This window comes from Toxorhynchites rutilus, chromosome 3, assembly GCF_029784135.1.
Source record: "Toxorhynchites rutilus septentrionalis strain SRP chromosome 3, ASM2978413v1, whole genome shotgun sequence".
NCBI classification, from domain to species: domain Eukaryota; kingdom Metazoa; phylum Arthropoda; class Insecta; order Diptera; family Culicidae; genus Toxorhynchites; species Toxorhynchites rutilus.
This window is the reverse complement of record NC_073746.1, coordinates 79,753,314-79,755,173: the sequence shown is the minus strand read 5'-3', so window position 1 is coordinate 79,755,173 and position 1,860 is coordinate 79,753,314. Positions and strand designations below refer to the sequence as shown.

The window sequence follows — 1,860 nt, the reverse complement described above, 5'->3', positions numbered from 1 at the left end:
TCACATCAGAAAACCCACCTCCACGAACGTTTCCATATTCAGCAGAGCCAACCCACCGATTGTCATTTCAACAGCATTCTGCGATCGGAAAAGCACGAAACCCAAGGTTTTCTGATCCCTTTTGGATAGCTTATACCAACGGATGTCGTAGAGTGCCTGCTCTATATGCTCATTCTGGAAAATATTATTTTCAATGAAGAATTCTTGTGATGTTTTAAAATTGTAATACTTTGATGGTGAGTGCTGTTCCGAGCATACAAAACTCCAGCAGTTGAAAAAAGGCTCCAATAATGAACAATCCAATACCGAAATTACCCGTTACGTAATAGATGAATAGAGACAATGCGAGACATGATACCGATGTTAGAACTTGCACAAAGACCGCCACACCATACGTTGAATCTAATCCTTCTTCGTACCTGTAAAAATCGATTGATTTCATATAGCTGATATTTGAATAACAAAATATAACACATTACGCTATCAACTCCTTATGCATAACACAAATGTCCAACAATTTCCTGTGAATCATATCCTCGTCACGCTCTTCGTCTTCTAGCAACTGATCCAATTCTTTCAATGAGTTTCTAAAAACATCCACGATTCCTACGATATGTAGCACTAGTACCATAATTGCCAAATCTGCGGCTAGAATTCCGGCAATGCCCAAGCCGAGTAAGATTACGTGATAAATAGTCGTGATAATGAACTCGATCTCATTGGTAGGATCAATTCCTGGAATTTGTACCCTCATAACCATCACCAGTTCGTTGTGGCGTATGTACATAAACATAGGAAATAGGGCTAACCCAATTCCAGCGAAGAAATAAATAAGCAAAAAAGCTCTAAAAATGTAATGAATCAGCAAAGTACTGAACACCAGAACCCGATTATTCTCCTTGTGTGTGGCATTGCGTTCATGCATAGCCTTCAGCCCTCTGTATAGATTATTGAAGAACTCGAAGTGCTTCAAACCATCATGCATTTTAACAATACCTTGGAACCCGATACCCGTTATCGTACAACTCTCCAAAACCAGAATCCACTGGCCCCAGTTGAGGTATAAAGTGTGAATCATAAATGTGAAGTACGTTGCTAGTGACAGAGCACAAATTGTGGTCCGCATGTTCCAGTGGTAATCTTCGTCCAAAACATCCATCCCAACGACGAATAGATAATTCCGCAGAAAAGCAATCACATCGTTGAACACATCAATAGAGCGCTCTTGATCTAGAGCCTGTTGATCGAGAATCCGAAACCGCCTTTTTAGAATATTTCGTAAATTCATTGTGAACTCTCCAAACTGCAACCAACAACTGTTTTGAAGAATGCGGAAAGCGCATGATTCGACGGAAGAAGTCGATGAATAATTTGCAGCAACAATTAGGCATGCAATTTTTTGCCCCTCGCTTTATTGTTGTAACGTTTTTTTTTATCATTTCGTACAATGTGTATGTCGTCATCAATAGCAATACAGTCGGAATCATCACTGTCTCTCCGCATCCGGGTCTTTTTATAAATCAGAGAATATTACCCAGAAGAACTTTTCTGGATCTCCTCCTGAAGCAATGTCTGCAATAGGGTGTCTGCCATACAAATGAAACACAAATTTCTGCATTACTCGAGAATTGATCAAGCAAATGAAACGAAATTTGGCATGTGAAGGTTTTAGGGTGCAATAAATTTTTCTATAGTGGTTAGATGCTCCACCCCTCTCTCTAAGGGGGGTGGGGCTGCCATACAAATGAAACACAAATTTCTGCATAACTCGCAAACTAATCAAGCAAACGGAACCAAATTTGGCATGTGAAGTTTTTAGGGGACAAGAAACATTTCTAAGGTGGTTCAACACTCCTCCCA

At 39.9% G+C, this 1,860-nt stretch overlaps 1 protein-coding gene across 1 annotated transcript; it reads right to left on the bottom strand.

Moving 5' to 3' along the window:
• LOC129773268 (putative odorant receptor 83c) lies at nucleotides 1-1,288 on the bottom strand. The gene is made up of 3 exons (XM_055776864.1): nucleotides 480-1,288; nucleotides 230-419; nucleotides 1-174 (listed from the first exon to the last, which is right to left on the bottom strand). Exons 1-3 carry the CDS (start codon nucleotides 1,286-1,288, stop codon nucleotides 1-3), a joined length of 1,173 nt encoding a protein of 390 aa, XP_055632839.1.
• Nucleotides 1,289-1,860: the final 572 nt, after the last annotated feature.

Bases quoted from the DNA above. Each gene is read 5' to 3' on its own strand.
- LOC129773268 (XM_055776864.1), bottom strand. From the start codon at position 1,288: ATGAATTTACGAAATATTCTAAAAAGGCGGTTTCGGATTCTCGATCAA. The intron at 420-479 runs GTAATGTGTTAT...CGATTTTTACAG, and splicing joins ATGCATAAGGAGTTGATAGC to GTACGAAGAAGGATTAGATT. The intron at 175-229 runs GTATTACAATTT...AATATTTTCCAG, and splicing joins GAACAGCACTCACCATCAAA to AATGAGCATATAGAGCAGGC.